Raw genomic sequence first — 18522 nt, 5'->3', positions numbered from 1 at the left:
CTCTTAGTTGTAGGGCTGAAAATCTGTTTTGGTTAAATACAGACTAAATGATTGGATTACTGTTCCTTCGTTTGGCGATAGCGTGATGGCGGGATTACAGACTGCGCGGTCTATGGATTTCCTGTCAGATGCCATGAAGCCCAGTGTCCCTTCTCTGTGTAAGCTGGCTGGCTGAGAGGGAGGGAGGGAGCTCAGCTTTAGCCCCACAACACGGCCCTCCTCAGAAAACTGACCACACAAACCAGTGTGACGCCTGAAAATTAAATGCACTGGATTTTTCAAATGAGGATCAATCATGGAGGAATTAAATAAAACCACACAGTGGGAGCTGAGAATTTCAGCATTGCTTACCTTTCTCCAGTTGAAAATTTTGCTTTAGCTATAATACAACTAGAATAACATGAACAAATGAAAATCTAAAGGGAGAGAGATTTTCTAATGTAAATTGTGCTGCATAGTATATCTTTGAGTTGTCAACTGAAATAAATGGAATAGAATGCATTTCCACATTTGTTTTATTCGCTTCTGTTTCAATATTCATCTCTGGGGTGAAATCATACATGTCATCTGAGCTCAAATTAGAGTCTCTCTCTCTCGCTCTCTCTCTCCCCCTCTCTCTCTCTCTCTCTCTCCCTCTCTCTCTCTCTCATTAAAAACAAAAACATATCTCTCCTATTGATTATGTCTGGATGTCTTCATCTGATCAGCAGAATATCCTGCTTTTCCTCTGTAGGAAAGTACATCAAATGCCTAAAATATTGATCAAAAATTTAATTGAGAACGCACTCTTTTATTAAAGCAATCAGCATTCGCTCCTATGACTCTGATTTGGACTGACATGAAAAGAGAATGTTCTAATTTATAATTCCTTTTATTTAAAAGACGGTTGGGGAAACAGACTCTGTCCTGAGGCTCCTGGCGACATGGCAACGCTGTGATCAATAACAGTGTGTGATGGGTTTTGTATTGATCAGGAAAATGTGGGTTGATGAAGTATGGGGGGACTTTGCTTCCCCTCTGGTGGCTGCCACATTACACACATACTGTAGTGAAGGTCCACTCAAATGTCTCTATCATCATCATCATCATTATTATCATCATCATAATCATTATTATCATTCTTACCATTGTCATTAGATATATTAGATCCCTCTAATAGTGTAAATGCTGAATCCATGGTGAAGAAGAACATTTTAGCCCTATAAGCCTATAGCCTTCTAAACACAGTGAACACACCTGTTTAAATTCACCTTAGTGAATATTCTGCTTCTTCTTCTACTTCTTCAATTACTACTGTCCACTTCAGTTTACTTCTGCAGTTGTAAACGTGACAAAAATGCAACTGTTGAACTGTGAACTAAGTACTGAAATTACAAATTGATGTGGTCATTTCCATTTCTATCTATTTATCTATCTATCTACTTTATAATTTTGATGCAAGTAGTCTTAAGGTGTACCTTAACATTTTTGTCTGGCACTGATTAGAAATGCAACATAGGATTATGATTAATTATGTTTTTGTATGTGTGTGTGTGTGTGTGTGTGTGTGTGTGTGTGTGTGTGTGTGTGTGGTGGGAGGGGGGTGTGCCTGTGTCTGTATCTTCTATCAGAGTTCCCTTGTGAATGACTGGACACCGACTGGTCGTCCATTAGCCCGTCCCCATTACAGTAATCCTTGAACCCCATTGGCCGCTGCCAGGACAACCTTCCTGGAACCGACCAATGGCAGCGGCTCCATATCAGTCAAGCCACGCCCTCCTCCTCTTAAAGAGCCCCCGTCCCTTCAATGGAGACTCAATCCTCTCACTGACTTGCTCAGCCTTAGTACGCTCTCACCACTGCTGCTCTCTATCCATCTGTCTCTCTCTTTCTCTCTGTCTCTCTCTACCTGTCACTCCCCCCGTTCTTCATTCTTTTCCCCCTTCTTTAAATCTGCTCCCTGTTCCCTCTCTTCACCTCTACCTCAGTTTCTTTTTCCTCTTGTCTTCTATATATCACCACTAAATCCGCTCTCTCTCTCTCTCTTCATACACACAGCCTGAGGTGCAGCACCTGTGCAGACTGGAGTTTGTCGGGCCGAGGCAGAGGGTTTTTGTGTGCGTGTGTGAGTGTGTGTGTGTGTGTGAGGGGGGTGAACAGGGGAGGGAGGGGAGACAACACCCAGGAACACCTGATCAACATTTCGTCAAAGAGATGTGGAGACTTAGGAACTGATCTCCTCCTCCAGCTTTTCCTCTGCTGTTTGTTTATCTTTTTTTTTATTGCAACACCTGGAATGCTTAACGTGGACTGATGGATGTTTCCGAACTCTGCATCCCAGACCCCCTCTGCTACCACAACCAGTAGGTGCATCTCTTTTGGCATCTTTTTATCCTTTCTTCTCTACTGTCTCTACTCTACTCTACTGTCTCCGTCTGAGGTGGCACGCTTTTCTTTTCTGTTTGCCTGGATGTTTGTCAAAAGAAATAAAAAAAACATCTCATCAGGCAAAACTGGGTGTAAGTCATTTGTAGGGTTTCTTGGTGTAAAAAGTAAACAGTTTGAATTGACGGGGGTTCCTCAGCTCTACCTCCCCATTAACGGGACAGCAGAGCGCAGTGGTGTGAGGCAGAGGCTGTAAGCGGGGAGTTTGGGGTATGATAGGACTGGCTGTTGCCCCACAGCTCTCCAGCTCTGCATCAGGCTACAGGGTTTACACTCAGCCATAGGAAAGAGCCAGAGGCAGATTTAATAGGAATGATATTCAGACAAATAAATAAACAATCCTCTGGCAGTGGCTGGAGTCCAACAGTGGCCCATGCAAAGAAAGCTGTGATTATAGCCCAGTGTGTGTGTGTGACAGTGTAATAAGGGGAGAGAGGGACAGTGAGAGCGAGAGTGTATGTGGCGGGACAGATTGGTGTTTGGTTGAACTATTTTATTATTAATAATAAATGAGTAGCCACATAATATATCTTTGATCCATTTTAAAAGATGTTAATGGGGATTGTGTTTTTACACTTTAGTTTACTTTTGCTGCCGTGCATGATGAAGTATTGCTGATTTTAAAATTAGATTGATAGTGAGGAATATGCCAAACTAAGAGGCACTAAGTTAAAGAAAATGCTGTTTATTCTCAATGAAAAGGAATAAAGCAGTGCACCATGAGAAGAGGATAAGGAAATCATCAAAACTGAATCATGTGTGTGCTTGAATGCGTTTTCAGTGTAGCCCAAAATGAAGCACGGTAAATCAAATTCAAAACAATATTAAGGTCCTGTTTGCAGTGATTAAGCAGCCTGCATTAACTTAGGAAATGTCAAGTCAAAGAAATACTTAAATTTATAGAACACCAAAGCTTTCTACTACACTGCTAGACTCCTTGCATGCCTGGAAAGCGGCCCTTTCTTTCAACTAAATATGACTTGATGAGGAAACCCTTCAGTGGGATCCTCTTAATGTTAAGCTGTAGATGGGATTGGAATGGTTTAAACTGCTTAGCACGTTTTACAGGACTGTGAGAAGGGACATTTCAAGCTCTGAGAGGCTCCCTGCACATCGGACACACAGGAAAACTTGTTGTGTGCGATGTTAAACAAGTGTATTATAATTTTATACAGTTTAGAACTGCAGTGCAACTGTTTCTCCCAAGTTATGTGTCAGGGAAAAGCTCTTAAAAAATTAAATAAGATTAGCTTATTGCTGCATATGACTTGGATTTGTTTGGCAAGTAATTGGTTTTATATGAAGGGTCTGGAGAGAATTATTTTAGTATAGCTCTAGATTTTATATGTTTTGCCATATTCTACTCAGTATTTTTCTATATTTCCATACAGCATTAAAAATATAGGTGTTGTTGATTTTTTTTTTCTTACGTGGTTTAGCTTTTGTATTGGCACACAGACTACAGAAAATTATGTTGCAATAACAATCAGGATTAGAGTGTAAGTGAGACATTCAAACTGTTTTCAAACAGTACACACCAGTGAAAGACAGTACGTAAAATTAACATATGCACAGTATTCAAAATATCACACTCATTCATTCATAACGATATTTCTAAATGAATGGATAGAAATTGGCATAATGCTTAAGCACAAGTGTTTATCTATAGTATTACTGTTCTGTATAAGAGAGAATTTGTCAATTGTTTTGATATCTCACACAAAAGTAATTGAGCTGGATTTCATTCCCTTTTAATGTGTTTAAATATATCAGTTTCATGTCTTGTCTTTTTAAAGCTTTGATATTCAATATTGCAATTCCTGTGCAAATTGCAGTGCAGTAGAAAAAAAACCCACAACCCAGATCTCTTATTTTTTGCACAATCATCAATTTCCAGAGGCTAAATGCTGTAAAATAGCATTTAAAACATCCGTTGAATTTAGACTGAGGGATAAAGTTATTGTATTGTTTATCACATGTTAAAAAACCTTAACCTTAACAATATGCTTCAGTTAAAGTGTGGTGACCCTGAGGCAGGTGTGTGTAAGTGTGTACAACATGTGTGTGTACCTGTGTGTTTGTGTGGCTGGGTGTGTTTGCGTGCCCCTGCATGTATGTATATAAGGATGCATGCATAAGTGTGTGTGTGGGTGAGTCAGTAGTTGGTTACGTGTGAATGTGTGAATGTGAATGTTTGATCAAGTGTGGCACTCAGTTTATTGCGGGACAGTTGAATCTGTGTCCCATGTGATAGGGCAGCACTTAATATGGCACAGTGTGTCCACACTGCAATATCAACTGTAACATGGCCATTACCCAAAAAAACCTCATTCTGCAAATACTGACCTTTTACAAACACCTGTCCTCTTTCTAGCTGTTTCTACTGATTAGAAACAAATTCATCCTGGGATTAATGCCGTGTTTTCTCAGGTAGTTGTTAAGCTGTTAATTTAAGTTTAAGATATTGAACAATGAGTCTGTAAATATACTGTAGGAAAATTACACCTTCTATCTCTAGCTATATCACAACTGAAGTTACAATACGTGATGTAAAACAATCTCAAAAAAGTCTTTATGTTGCAGTATTATCGCCCATACAGTTTTACAGTGTGTCACCTGAAATGCATGTAGTTGTTCATGTACTGTAAATCGTGTATGAATCTGTGCCTTTGGGGTTGCATAAAGCTGTGCTTAGGCAGGTTTGGCCTCGGGGAATGGCATTAACCCCAGGGGGATTTTTGGCCCCGACAACCAACCTATTAGCTGAGGGCAAGAGGTCTGCAGTCTGTAGTGTCCACTTCTCACGCTACAGCTCTCCTGAAGGGGGATGGGAAATAAGTTCTTCTACCAGCAAAGTATTTCGTGCTAATCAGGCTTCTCAGATTAGTGCTAGAAAAAAATTTGTCTGCATTAAAAAATATATATTTATCGATCTCCATTGTTATATTTTGTCCTCATGGAAGACCGCTTTTTAAGGATGACTTTAAGTGACTCCTGGTTATAAATCAGTCCAGAGGTGTTTTATGTCTGGATCCGTCTTCAGAACAATTTAAAAGGTTTCACTCCAGTAGTGTTTCCTCTACCTGCATTAGTGTTGAGCCACGACAGACAGAACATTTCCACCACTGCCAGAGAAAATCTGAATTTTAATACTATTGTATTCTAATTTTAAGAATTAGTGATTTTATCTTAATAACGTATCCAAATAAGAACAGTGTTAGTGTTTCTTGAACCAAATTTGAACAAAACTGGGACTGGCATGTAACCAAAAACCAAAATTACCCGCAACTATCAGTATGGATTACAGAAGAAACACTGAACCAGAGTGTGTTGTACAGAGCCTGGACCATCTGCAGGCACCTCCACTGGATTCAGTCAGTCCATTTGAAAATTTTGGGGAGAGATTTATATCTAGCTAAAAAATGTTTGTACAGACTTATTCATGACCAGCACTCCCGTTCTTAGACACATAAATGGAATTTTAAATCTTAATTATTAAACCAACCGCATTATTCTTTACATATTCTACAAGTAATTGTGTGCTATTCTCAAGAGAGTCAACCGTAGATCTCCCATTATGTCTCTGTGATACGCTGATATTTTCAATATGATTTGCCATGACAGTGGTAACTGCAGTTTATGTTCAATTTGCTCCATTCACTCAGACCCATGCAGCATTTTATTCTCTTGTCCCACCTGGCGTTCACATGTAGGTGCCCTCACCAAGCAAACACACAGGAATGCATAAGCACCAGCGGTCAAACACACACACACACACACACACACACACACACACACACACACATGTGCGCGCACGCACGGATGAGACCAAGGAATTACACACTGACCTGGGGTCTAATTTTAGCGGTGCCATATCATGGAAACACCTGACTGTGTCTGTTAAGAGAAACAGATAATCTCATCATGAATCTGAGGAAATTTATTTGGCATTTATTAGGCTAGTTATGCTTTATATATGGTCATGCTGTATAATGCATCAGAGAAAATATTCCCTTGCTCAGTGTCAATAATAGCTAAAAAAATTACCATGATATAATAACTTCTCTTGAGAGGATCGTCCTGTTTGCAAAAGATTTACATGACTGCGACGACACTGCTGTCTTTCTTGAAGATATGCTGCTTTCCAGAACTAGGAGTAAAGTAGAGATTAGACAAAGAGGCTCAGCTGAGATTGAATTTGTTATTTTATTTATCTTTATTTCTTCTTCTGTATTTTTTCTGTGTACCTCATAGCATTAAATCAATTCAGAGAAATTGTTTTAAATGTGCAAATTCTGAAAAACAATGTAACGTATTTATTAATTAAATAATAGCTAGATATTAATACCCCGAGCATACAATATCCAAACGATTCCTGGACGTGCATGGTGCTGGCAGGCAGTAAGCGGTGCACATGCAGGCCTTATAGTATGTAACTTGAGGTCTTCCATGTCTCCGCCAGCTGAAATGGATCTTACTGACATATATTGCGTTGTGCCAAAGTTCAGTATTTGCACTGTAAACAGCCATAATATAAGAGTAAAAATCCAATACCAGCATCAATGAGAGATGGCTCTGAAAAACATAAGATGTAGTGGCAGTTGTAATGTTAAAGTTTGTCTGCCACGTATTTTGCATTAGAGGTTAATATGATATTTTGTAGGTTTGTAGAGAAAGAATTCCCCTTTTATCTGTGTGGGGTTTGCTGCTGTTACTGTTTTTGGTCAATTCAAAATGCTTTTTGCCTAACAGTCAAAGGATTTTTGTACATGTGAGATTATTACATTGAATTTCAAAAGCTCTGGAAGGTCTTTTATCGCTTGAAAACATGTTCAGTCACGATGACATTATAAGTGGAAATCTGGTTTTGTCACTTGTGAACGCCAGCGTGTCACAGCCTCCCTCGTCACTCTGCAGCTGTGAGTGAGTGAGTGGCCAAACTTGGTGCAGTGCTGCTGTGATCCGGCTCCGCTCCCCACAACATCCAGCACACCTTCCTGCACCGCATGGGCAAAACCACTGCACTGTAAATGACACTGCCATATTTGTGCCAGAATGGACGGAATGGATGAAAACAAGATCCCACAGGGGTGCGATCTGTCCCCCTCGTTAAACTGGATTGGTGGGTGTCGCAACCGGTAAAATCGAGCGGGACTGGTCTAAGTAACCAGAAGCCAAGAGAACCTATGAGTCTACTGACGGATGGAGGGAGCAGGTGGTGGAATAGTGCTGGGCTGTGTTGTTCACATAGTGGAAAAAAGCAAATGTGCTGCTTCCCTTCAACTTTCCTTTTAAAGCCCTTATAGACTTTTTAATAATGAAGTTGAAGAAAAAAATCACCAGAAGCGAAAAAGAAAACATTTAAGCGCATCCTTGTGTTTTGTGCATGGCAGCCGTTTCCTCGTGTTCAGAGTGACATGTTTATTAATGACGATGGCTGCTGTGAGGATACAGCTGAGCTCTATGGCAGAGTGGTGCTGTGTGACGGCATCAGAGGAGAAATAACTTCATTACATGTCATGACCCCCTCTTGATATAGATATATCCTTTAGGCAGGCTGTCAAGGACTCTGAATTCATCAGGATGTAGATGGACGCTTTCTGCGGCCACTATTCATTCAAAACATGAATGCGGGTTTCGTGGGCTCAGGCTGGGGAAGGCAAGCTTTGGAGAGGACTTCTTAGAATTAGAATGAGTTTGTTTTATTGATCAAATGAAATTAACACAGACACACACACACACACACTCACACAATGCGTCTAATCATGGAGTGTGGGTTAGCCAGCATGTTTAATTTAATGGGCCTCATCGTAGCTTCACGAGGTCTCACATTGTGAACTTAATTCCTCTTCACCACGTTAATTTGCATTGTGTCAATTGACCGGAGCGCTTACTGTATCAGCTTGAGTCTCACTTGAAATTCAGCCCATGCCCTAATACCATTAGGCAAATGCAAAGTTGTGTCATTTACACATTTGGGGAAAAAAAGAGAAAGAGAGAAAAGCCAATTTGCGCCGGACAAGACTCGCTTGTGATTATCAGTGGATGTTATTACTGTGGAGAAGCAGACGTTTGAAGGTTATGTTTCTGGGCAGTAATTGAAATGCAAAATAACATTAGGATCGATGGCCATCTCTGTTTATTTATGAAATCAATATCGTAACTGTCCCTCATGAGTCCCCCTCTGATTCCCAATGACGGCTTAAGTCTTTGCTCGTTTATTCTTTCTCCCCCATAACCTCCTTCTTCAGTCTTTTTTAAAGGCAGTTAGGGGTGTGTTTGACTTTGCAGGGAGAGCAATTTCCTGGAGGTGGTTGATGTGTATGTAGATGGGGGTTGATACTCCAGGTAAGGAGACATCATCCATGTGGGAAATCTATGCAATCTCTCCTTGTGGCAATGACATTGAAGAGGCCATATGCTGGAAGTTCTTTGTATGTGTGTGTGTGTGTGTGTGTGTGTGTGAGAGAGAGAGAGAGAGAGAGAGGGCGAGAGAGAGATACTACATCTGCCATGCACTGTAAGTAGTATTGTTTGCATGGAAAACTTGGTAAGGAGTGGTAACATTCACCAGTAATGCCAAATCAGAAGTAGGAGGGATTTATGGCCGGGAGGCGGTGAGCCAGGTGTGTTTGTGCTCAACGGAAACTGCGAGCTTTGAGCAAACATGCCAAAGACATGAAGGCATGCAGTGTGCAGATTTTACATGCTATAAAAATGTTAGTTCATAATGTTAAATCAACAAATTACCTGAGAATTTTATGGTACAATGTGTCTTATCAGTGTACATTGATCAATGTCTCTGTCCTATTTAAAAACAACTCTACATTATTTGCAGTGGCATACAAATCACGCAATTTTTTAGAACGCATGCATTTTTTTGATGACCTTCATTTGTGCCAACGCTGTGTCATGTGCATGTTGTTGTTACTACTTAACACTTCAGCGACACACACAACCCTATTTTTCCCCCTCGCATTTCCATTCATTTCCCAGTCATCCCGGCCGCTGACTAACAGTGTAATCTATGTGTCAGGCGGGAAGGGGCACTCAGTTTAAAGCTGATAGAGTTTGCCCCAAACAAGGACAGCCTATCATAGAAAGATTAATGAACTAATTTCATGCATGGCTCCTTGCCTCTGTCCTTCTGCGCTTCCATGTTCGAATGTGTGTTCAGCACCATGATTTACGTTGTGTTCCCCGCTACAAGCTTAACCCCAAGCTTAACAATAATATTTCCCCCCGGTGGAAAAATACATAGTGAAATATGGGGAACCTGGATTTTTAACCCCTTCATATGTCCAGCCAAGCATAGCATGAGGTCATTGTTGTGTATTGCTTAGAATATGCATTTTAGACAGTTATTTTTTTGGCAGCTGGTAATATTTATTGTGCTAAAATTCTGAGCCTGGACACATATTTCATGGTTTAGAAAAGAAGTGGATGGATTCAGGATTTATGTAGGGGAGCAGAGGATCTGCAACACTGCCAGTATGAGTAGGCATGCCAAAACACACACACACACGTGCACCCCCGCACACACACGCACAAAACATTAGAGATTTTAAGCTGCTCTGGCGGGACATTTTCACACCCATCACACTTTGGCTTACATGAAAAAAAAAAAAAACAGTGGTCACTGATCTGAGCGTGTATGGCATTTCAGACATTGTCTCGGTACTTGGTCATATTATCCATTCTGGAGTGCTCCCTAGTTCTTACATGCAGTAGCGTCTAGACACTCTCTTTCAGCATGGTGGACAGACAGAAAGCTGTGCGTCTGTTGCTTAGAGGCATCCATTGTGGGACCGTCTGGACCTGTAAGAACAGGACAGAACAGAGAAGGCAGGTGACCTTCACGTCTGTCTGATGAGTCTTGCTTGTCTGCTCGGTTTGTACCATTTTTCTGCGCGGTGGAGCAAACACTACCCCATTAGATATTAGGTGCAGTGCGTTCGTGTGTGTGTGTGTGTGTGTGTGTGTTGTCAGGGGAGCGGGGTGGGCGGAGGGGAGGCAGGGCTGCGCTAAGAAAACTCTATGTCTCTTTATAATAAGAAGGGAAACCAAATTATGAAACTATGAAGCTATTTCTGTCTGCGAGAATTGGTGGTTCGTGCCATTATTTCATTTCGACAGATTTGAAAGGACCCATTAGAAATTTCCATTAAACCTAACAAAAAACAGCTCCCTAGCGTTACTGCGTGCTAAGTGTGGAATGAACTACTTTTTACATATGCCACAATGTACTATTCCATAGGGAATCCCCCTATCTGGCTGCGATGATGTATTAACTGTTACCACGCCGCTCTCTCCAATTCCCTCCGATGGGAAAAAAATATACCTTCCAATTGACTATAGGTGCATGCTGATTGTTAACAAGATTTAACTTGAGTCCTTTGAATCTTTTATTAACCGCAACAGCCTCTGAATCAAGACTAGCATAATGTAGTATCGCTCCATCTCAAACTATGTTAACAGTCCCGCCTGATTAAAAATGCATAAGGAATGTCTGGGACCCGTAAGAGGAGGGTTTATTTTTTCATGCCTCATCTGAAACAGGAAGGAAGCAGAGGATCAATAGATCTGATCTGGGCCCTGGGGTAGAGGCTATCTCCTCCTCCCTCTACCCTCTACCCCTTAGCAGTTAAAAGAGAGGTTTCATGTTGTCAGGACCTGATGACTTCATGGCTTTATATAAACACGCATGCAAAGAGGCAACAGTGGTAAAATAAATGTATAGCCGCAAATACCGAATTTAAAAAGGGCAGCCCCGCAGCGAAAGGCAAAAAATTCAGAGGGACGCGCTGAGAAGGCTCTGGCCTGCATTAGCGTGTTCAGACATTTTTTTTTGCCCAGCATTCCTCAGCTCTCACCCAATATTTACAATTCACAAGCATGTAAGCCGAAGTTGCGTAAGATCAGCACCAACTGTGACGGACAGCGACAGCAGTTCTAACACCAGTCCAGTGTCAGGTGGATTTCTTGCCAGTTGTGATTTCATGCTTTGTTTGAATGGATTGTCATATTATTTTCGGCTACTGGAAGTACAATAACATACAAAGGCTACTGCCATGAAGAGCAATTATTTGCCAACAATACCTGCAGCAATGCAAGAAGTCTTCCAGGAACCTTTTGTTGTTGGTAGCACAAAAGTAATATAATAGAAGTAACATTTGTAGCAAAAACAGTCGCTTTTAATTTAAGCAACATCAAATATAAGAATGTATTGTTCTTTAACACTGTTTATTCCCAAAGGTTATAATTAAAATTGGGATTTAGGGAACCTAATCCCAGGTCAGTGGTCAGGGGAAACTTCACCCCCACCGCCACCCTCATCACATCTTCCTCACCCCCTCCAACCTCTCACTTAAGTCCACCGTAACCCGGCACCATCCATTGGCAAACTAACCAGGACTATTGATTGGGTCATGTGTTACCCCATGATCTTGCATATGCTGAGTGTAACACCTCTCTCTGTCCATTAACAGCCTTCTGGAGTTTCATTCATTCATTTACTTCTGGCAGCCGACCAATTGTGGGCATTGTTTGCGAGATGTATGGGGCTTCTGTTGACATGGTCGTTAGTTACCATTTTGCCTGAGAGAAATAAGCTACTGTAGTATATCACTTCGCATTCCAACACATTAATGGTTGTGTCCGTAACATAATCTATCAAACTCTGATGAACCAGTTACGTGCATGAGCGGCGTGCTCCATCACTCTTGATGAATCTCTTATGGAGTAATCACAAGATTATGGAAGAAAGCAACGTTCAGTACAGCTTGTCAGACTAGTTAGTGGTGACAATTTCATTGTTGCTGCGTTTTTCTACTGCATATTTCTACTATTGTCTATGGCTATAACATTACCTTTGTGTCTCTGTTCTCTGGAAATGCTTAATTTGCATGGTACTATACATTACCATGGAAATTACCATGATTACCAGGTTGCTGAGTATTTTGTTACAATATGTATCAGTTCTAAATTTGACAATGGCTCTTTTACTCAGTGTTTCTCCCTGTTTAATGCATCATTATGTATCATTACTGAAACTGACTGCAGCCCTGGCTCTGTGTGTGTTTTCCCAGGTTGCTAACCAGAATGCCCTCTGAGGACCGCCACCTATCCTCTAGCTGTGGTTCTTACATCAAAACCGAGCCTTCCAGTCCCTCCTCCTCACTAGTAGACACCGGCAGTCACCACAGTCCCAGTGGCAACTCCGACGCCAGCGGCGGCTACATTAACGGCAGTAACGGACGCTCACACGCCCTCGACTCCCCGCCAATGTTCAACCCAGGCATGCTCGGGAGCGGCGGCGCCTGCCTACGCCGCTACGAGGAGTGTTCCGGCGGCGTGGCGGACGACTCGCCGATCAAGTGCGAGTACATGCTCAATGCCATTCCCAAGAGGCTCTGCCTGGTGTGTGGCGACATCGCCTCAGGGTACCACTACGGGGTGGCCTCCTGCGAGGCCTGCAAAGCCTTTTTCAAAAGGACGATACAAGGTATTTCCCACTTCCTCTTTCCACTTTCACTGACTCACCTCAGCTGACCCCCCATGTCCGCACCCTCTCAGTCAAACCTGGGCAAGAATAGATTGGAAAATGTTTTTTTTTTTTAATTTCCCAGGCAATTGAATAGTCTGCAAAGCATGAAAATTGCTTGCAAAATAAGCTACTACTCTTTAACCTAGGATTGCTGTCACTGTTGTCACAATATAATATTATGGAGACACCTGCAGTGTTAACACAGTGCTGTTTTTTTGTTTCATAATTATTCTAAATACTTCTTATTACCATTGCCAAGACACTTGCGATTACCAGGAATGCATATTGACCTGATGAGGGATCCACTGTCAAAGGTGGCACGTGTCCCCCTGTGCTGGTCCAACCCTCTGCCCTTACGGGACTAATACGCTGTGGTGATTACGAGTGTCTGCAGCAGGCATTAGGCCCAGACTGTAAATCTGATGGGTTATGATTTTTGATGTGTTTGCATGTGAATTCCCCGATTGGCATCGCTTCTGCCATGTGTGGGTAATGTCCCACAATAATCACTTGAACAGAGATAATATCCCACAAACTGAGATGCAGAATTATGCGATTCATCTGCAGCATTTGTGACCGTCACCATGCATGCAGACAGCAGGCTAAGACACCATCCACTCACTGATTGCTAGCTGCAGTCCTAATGGTGCTGCAGGGATTCATGGGACATGTGACAATATTAACATGTGAGTGGCTGCTGATGAGTGATGATGATGAAAAAATGTATTACTTTTCTTTGGTGGTCACAGCCACTGTCAGTTTGAACAAAACAAATGAACTTCTGGTGACAAATTTCTCGAGTTGCTCACAGCTTTGTCTTGTTTTGATAGCTGTGCTACACTTGTCTACTGTATATGAAATACTTGGAGCGCTTATCCAAAACGCTTCAAGTCAAATGCAAATCATTGTTTCAACATAGCATTATATTGCAATATATGATTATTTTTTTGTAGTTTTAAGGCTACATGTCTCAGTCTGAATAGCAACACAGTTAAGACTGTAAATAGTGCTCATGTCTGACTTTGTGTTGTCTTGCACAAATCCCCCTTCTTCTTTTTCTTGTTCTCCTTCGTGGAGGACAGGCCCGTAATGAACCTAATCTGTCCGTCATTCGTCCTGAGCCCCGGGAGTTTCAGTCAATAACAATCAGTGTTGGGTGACTGTAATTAAGAACCAGGCATTTCATTGGGAGAAAGTCAGCAAGGAGGGTGGGAGATGTGGATCTGTTCTTTGCCCCCGGGCCCCTCTAGCCCACACCCAAGGGGGAGGAGATGGGGGGCCAATTAGAAGCTCAGGCACGTGTCGTCGGGGCAATAACAGAGGAAGGGGAGAGGAGAGAGACGCGGAGGAGTCCTCTAAATAAAAGAGAGAGGGACAAGGGACGAGGGACATGGTCACTCACTGAAAGGAGAAGCCCCTTTAATGGAATGGTAATCAGGAAGGGGGGTCCCGGCCTCAGGAAGGAGGAGGACAAGGAGAGGTCCAGCTTGAGTGGAGATGAGCGCGTGGATAATAGCATGGCATAATAATATATCAAAATTTAGAGGGAAAATAAGAGAGGTTAAGGAAGGATATTAGAGTGGTTGAAATGTCCTTTGAGAAATAAAGGTGGACACGAGACCTGATTAACTAAGAGGGTATGCCGACAGTGAGCTTTTAGAGGTAGGCAATTTAAGACGATTCTGGACCCCCCTCATCCACCCCCCCACCCCCACTCATCCCTCACCAGCACACACACACACACACACACAATGTTATTCTGTTATTCAGATACAATTCCTGTTTGAGAACATGTTTTGTTTACTAATGTTAAAAAAAACACTAAGTGAATTTGACCTCAGTCGTTGCATGGAAACTGAATGAATGAATGAATTTACTCCTTCATTCTATTATTGTTGAATCGTTGCATTCAGCTATAATATCTGCATGAATTTAAATGGATATGACCGCAACTTAACTGTTTATGTACATGAAAGGTTAGCCAAAGATTATGAAAAACAACCCTATACTGTACCTGCACACCAACACTGCGTCTCTTATAGTCTCTATACTCTAGCACTCTCTCTCTTCACTGGTGCTGTAATGTTCCCTCTGCTAACACCTCTCAGTTTAAACGACTTTACCCATCCTAAAACCCGCAGCAGCCTCTGCCAACATCCTGGCATGATGCCACAGGCCCCTCACTGTGCATGTGACCCTGCTGGCACCATTGATGCCAGGGATCCTGACAAATGTTGGCACCTTCTCCTTGACCAACAGGGGGGTGGGGGGGGGGTTGGCTCTGGCAGATCTGCAACAGACAACACCTGGTTTGCTGTTTTTAGGTACCATTAATACATCTTTGGACTTACGGGACATTGTTTAAACATTCAATCAAGGGATTTGGATGCTTGGGAGAGAGGTTTTGTCATTGGATTCTCGAGGTCACATCAACTTTTGAGCGAGAGCGTAATGATCTGGAAAAAAAATGTGTTAACCGGAACCATGGCGAGCTAAAAAAACATATAAATAAATAAAAAACATGGCAGCAGTTACATGGCAGCAGATACAATATGTCTGCTTTTCTGGCTGTTTTTGGATCGGAGTGATTATATTGCATAGGAAATATTTCCCATAGTGAGCCAACAACTGTCGAGACGGACTTGAATAATACATCGAGCTTTGCTACATGATATGGGGGCCTTAGATTGGCAACTCTAACAACAGCTCTCGGTCTGCTGGAAAACATTATGCAGAGTGCTGGGGTGTGTGTCCATCTCATAGCCCTTGTGCTGTTGTGGGAGGGCAGCTTTCCCATCATCCTTTAGGTTAAGAAGGATGGGTTAGAAGGGGTCGTGGTGAGCCTTGCGGAGAGGACGCTCTGCATTAATGAAGCTAATTTATCTGTGAATCAAAGTGGGGGTGGGACTCCGGGGCGGGGAGGTGCTTTTTACATGTCCCATCAAAATGCCACTAAACCCTCCTCTCCTTCGAGAGTGTCACATGGGGTCACCTTGGGACAGGTGTGTGTGTGTGTGTGTGTTTCCTTTGTGTCTGTGTGTCTGTTGTTCACAATTTTGATTCGGTGTATCCGGCCAGAGAAACTATAATTTTGATTTTGTGTGCTATTATATGCAAAAATGTAAGAGCAAATTCTTCCTTATATATGCACACAGAATTAATGAAGAAATCTTTTTTTTTCCTAATCTTCTCCAGGGAATATTGAGTACAGCTGTCCGGCCACCAATGAATGTGAGATCACCAAAAGGAGACGCAAGTCTTGCCAGGCCTGCCGCTTCATGAAATGTCTCAAAGTCGGCATGCTGAAAGAGGGTGAGTACTAATTTTATCAACTGGTCATTTGTTTGGGTTTTGCTCCTTTCATTATCTCTTTCAACTTCAGATGCGATGTGTGGGTTATGTTGTTAGCTGGGTCTCAGCACTGAACATGATAAAGTTACATGATAGCATGATGAAAGTAGCTTGATAAAGACAACAAATCACTGTTGTCATGTGAAAATCTCGTAACTCCAATTTTGGTGATTTTTGTGTTTTAACTTGAATTGAAGGAGTAAATGGTTTTCTATGGGTTGAGAAAATACTACAAACTTTGGGCTTAGGAAACCATTTCAAAACCCATTGGATAACGTCAGAAATGCATGGTGGTCAAGCTAAAAACAAATCTGTTTTTTAGTTCCTGAAAAGTTGACATTTTGGAGATAGGAGGTTTTCACCTGACAGTCACGAAATATAACATGTCATAGAATCAAGACAAACATTAGTAAAGTCATGTGGACTTCAGACTCAAACCTCATTCCCACTTCAGTCTTGAGCTGGGGAATCAAGACCAAACTTTTCAAGATGTCTTGACAAGTATCTCTTCTGAGACAGCAAACCCACACAGTCCTACAGACTCACTCTGGGCAAGGCTAGAGGAATGGTCAGCGATCAGATAGAGAAGCTGGCTGCGGCCTTAGGGAGACACCAATGACATCACCCGCAAGCCTCACCTCTCCACACACCGCCGAGCCGCTCACCGCTGAGCTCGGACGGGTGGAAAACCTGCTGACTAGGTTGTTCCTACCAAGTCTGACTGAGGAGAGAAGTGTAACACTACTCTTGAAAAGCACAAGCTGTTCCCCCAAGACTTCCCTCCTCTGGGCTCTGGGTGTCTCTCTCTCTCCCTCTCTCTCTCTCTCCCTCCCTCTCTCCCTCTCTCCATCTCCCTCCCCCCCTCTCTTGCCTGGCATATTGATCCACTAAATGCTTTCCGAACATCCCACCTCACTTCCTGCATGTGTTGTTTCTCCTCCAGTGAGGGACCTTTGGGAGTACAGAGGGAAAATCTAGCCGATAGATTTTTTTTTCTTTTTTTCAAGGGAAGGGGCGTTTTTTTTTGTTTTTTTTTTTTGCTTTTTTTTTTTACATTTGTGTGTTTAGCTAGAAGAACCATTCTAAGCTGATGCATGAAGACTTTGGTTTTGAGCTGACCTTTTGCACATAGAAGGTATTATCACACCATGTCAACAAAAGTATAAGTGGTCGCAATACTGGAGTTCAGCCCACTGTCATCCACATTTATTGTATGATATATGTCCGAATATAAAAAAAAAAAGCATTTAGGGAATTTGTTTATGGGCTTGACTTAGAGACACAACATTCATAAATTTTCTAAAATAAAAATGGACATACATCCAGCTTCTTTGTGCTCTGCCAGCGCTGAACTCGTCTCATAATAGAAGCCAACGACAGTTAACTGCAATCTAACACAAGATTGTATGTCAGGGTCTTGGTAGACTTCCACTAATATAACTCACCTTTCACAATGTGCGTAGCTGTGTTTGTCCATCTCAGAATGAAGGGTCATCCAGTGTATTGCCCATTGCAAATCCTATTTATACGTGCACCTAGCCTTTTTTTCAACAGTCTGATGTCTTCATCCCATCCTAAATATCTCACACCGAGGCTTTGACCCTGAGCCAAAACAAATAATGTTGCCTCAGAAATAAAGCTGAAACTATTAGCGCATGCTTAGGGGGAAAATGGCTGGGTATTGTCTGTGGCGGGCCACACTAAGCCGTCGGTGTGGAGACTCAGTGTGCAGAGGGGAATTTGACTCCATAGCCTCCACTGCCTGCCGCTCTTGAGATATAGCATCACATGAGTTGCCGCTGTAGGTGATTCTCTGAAAGTGACGGCATTCAATTAAAAGGAAAAAGGACATTTAATCGCGGCACAGTGCTGCGGCCTGGCCTCTCGCAGACTTGGGGGGGCTTTGATCATGGTATCAGTGGGGGATCGAGGCCTGCCCTACTTCATGTAATGAGATCACCGTAGAGCAAGTGGCCGAGGGCTGGTCATGGAAAAGGAATAATCACATAGTGAAAGATAAACGGCAAGTGTCTTATAGGATGCAGTGTAGTCTTGAGTCATGTTGAGAAGAGATAACAAACAACGTGACATCCACTGGATAAATTAGGAAAATATTGGAAATGGAAAAGATGATGTATTAGTAACATATAGGATAATATTACTGATTTATCAGGTAGGTCTAGATTCACCAACTGAGTTAC

The 18522-nt window shown here is 42.2% G+C and overlaps 1 protein-coding gene across 4 annotated transcripts in view; it reads left to right on the top strand.

Annotated features, from left to right (window-relative positions):
* Window positions 1-2292: 2292 nt before the first annotated feature.
* The window catches only part of LOC139925155 (estrogen-related receptor gamma-like), a 32320-nt gene continuing 16090 nt past the window's right edge, over window positions 2293-18522 (top strand). Inside the window, exons 1-3 of one of the 4 annotated variants that reach the window (XM_071916404.2) lie at window positions 2293-2342; window positions 12513-12928; window positions 16166-16282. In XM_071916404.2, coding sequence (XP_071772505.1) covers window positions 2293-2342; window positions 12513-12928; window positions 16166-16282 — 583 coding nt within the window. Of the gene's footprint in view, window positions 2343-12512; window positions 12929-16165; window positions 16283-18522 lie in introns of those variants that run through there. The other 3 variants (XM_071916405.2, XM_078289839.1, XM_078289838.1) reach the window with 3 other exon arrangements.

Source organism: Centroberyx gerrardi, chromosome 18, assembly GCF_048128805.1.
Source record: "Centroberyx gerrardi isolate f3 chromosome 18, fCenGer3.hap1.cur.20231027, whole genome shotgun sequence".
NCBI classification, from domain to species: domain Eukaryota; kingdom Metazoa; phylum Chordata; class Actinopteri; order Beryciformes; family Berycidae; genus Centroberyx; species Centroberyx gerrardi.
The sequence above is the reverse complement of the archived record's forward strand: the minus strand, read 5'-3'. Positions and strand labels throughout refer to the sequence as shown.